Source organism: Gallinula chloropus (genome assembly GCF_964237585.1).
Source record: "Gallinula chloropus genome assembly, chromosome: 21".
NCBI lineage: Eukaryota > Metazoa > Chordata > Aves > Gruiformes > Rallidae > Gallinula > Gallinula chloropus.
Genome location: NC_140106.1, coordinates 265316 through 266872, shown reverse-complemented (window position 1 = coordinate 266872; position 1557 = coordinate 265316). Strand labels below are relative to the sequence as shown.

Here is a 1557-nt window from a genome sequence, read left to right as displayed (position 1 = left end):
AAGCTCTGCTCTGCCCTCAGGTGAAACTGGAGTGACAGTGCTGAAAATCCCTTTCCTATCCAAAGGGGCTTTAGTCTGAGATCACACCATCCTTCTATTCACTTACTGCTCCAAGGTAGGACTGAGTTCTGCAGAGCCCACAGCCAACCCTCCTCCCAGCAGTGGCATGCTCAAGCCAGCACAAAGCAGAGCTCCCAAAAGGGACCTGACAAATGTCTTCCTGAATACAGGGAGTTAATGTGAATTGGAAACTGTTTCCCTCAAAGAATCATTCCCTAACTTCTCACAACCTTTTTATCCTTTGACAGGTCTCCACACTTGACAGCAGCAGATGTCCAACAGCAGCAGCTCCATCAGCCAGTTTCTCCTCCTGCTCTTTGCAGACACACGGGACCTGCAACTCCTGCACTTCTGGCTCTTCCTGGGCATGTACCTGGCTGCTCTGCTCAGCAATGGCCTCATCATCATCACCATAGCCTGTGACCACCACCTCCACACCCCCATGTACTTCTTCCTCCTCAACCTCTCTGTTACTGACATTGGCTGCATCTCTACAATAGTTCCCAAATCCATGGCCAATTCCTTGTGGGACACCAGGGCCATTTCCTACACAGGATGTGTGGCTCAACTCTTTTTTTTTGTATTTTTCATCTTCACAGAGTACTGTCTTCTCACTGTCATGGCCTATGACCGCTACGTTGCCATCTGCCACCCCCTGCACTATGGGACCCTCCTGGGCAGCAGAGCTTGTGTCCACATGGCAGCAGCTGCCTGGGGCAGTGGGTTTCTCTATTCTGTGCTGCACACAGCCAACACATTTTCACTGCCCCTCTGCCATGGCAATAATGTTGACCAGTTCTTCTGTGAAATCCCCCAGATCCTCAAGCTCTCCTGCTCAGATGCCTACTTCAGGGAAACTGGAGTCATTGTGGTCAGTGTCTGTTTATGTATTGGGTGTTTTGTGTTCATTGTGGTGTCCTATGTGCAGATCTTCAGGGCTGTGCTGAGGATCCCCTCACAGCAGGGACGGCACAAAGCCTTTTCCACCTGCCTCCCTCACCTGGCTGTGGTCTCCCTGTTTCTCAGCACTGGTGTGTTTGCGAACCTGAAGCCCCCCTCCATCTCCTCCCTATTTCTGGACCTGGTAGTATCATTTCTTTACTCAGTGTTTCCACCAGCAGTGAACCCCCTCATCTACAGCATGAGGAACCAGGAGCTCAAGGATTCTGTGTTGAAACTGAGCACTGGATGTATCTAAGCAGCAAAGAACTTCTCAGTTTCTTCTGCATATCACTGGCCATGTAACTGACGTTAGGTTCAGTCTGTATTTAGTAGGGTTCTTTTCCGTCTATGTTGTTTAAACTGTAATAACATGGTGCACGTTCATCCCATTCCTAATCCAGTATCCAGGTGTCTCTTGTGACCCAGACACTGTGTAATGACAGGCTGTGCTTCCTTTGCATCATGTTTAACTTGAAAGGTGCACATTTTTTTCTTTATTTGTGTTTCTCCTGCCATTTATAAAAATTTGCAAGCACGTTGTCATCAGCGGACTCA

The 1557-nt window shown here is 48.8% G+C and overlaps 1 protein-coding gene across 1 annotated transcript; it reads left to right on the top strand.

Annotated features, from left to right (window-relative positions):
- Positions 1–331: 331 nt before the first annotated feature.
- LOC311199720 (olfactory receptor 14C36-like) lies at positions 332–1258 on the top strand (the record flags this gene model as incomplete). The annotated part of the gene is made up of 1 exon (XM_084273855.1): positions 332–1258. The coding sequence occupies one exon, from the start codon at positions 332–334 to the stop codon at positions 1256–1258; it is 927 nt and encodes a 308-aa protein (XP_084129981.1).
- Between the last annotated feature and the right edge of the window lie 299 nt (positions 1259–1557).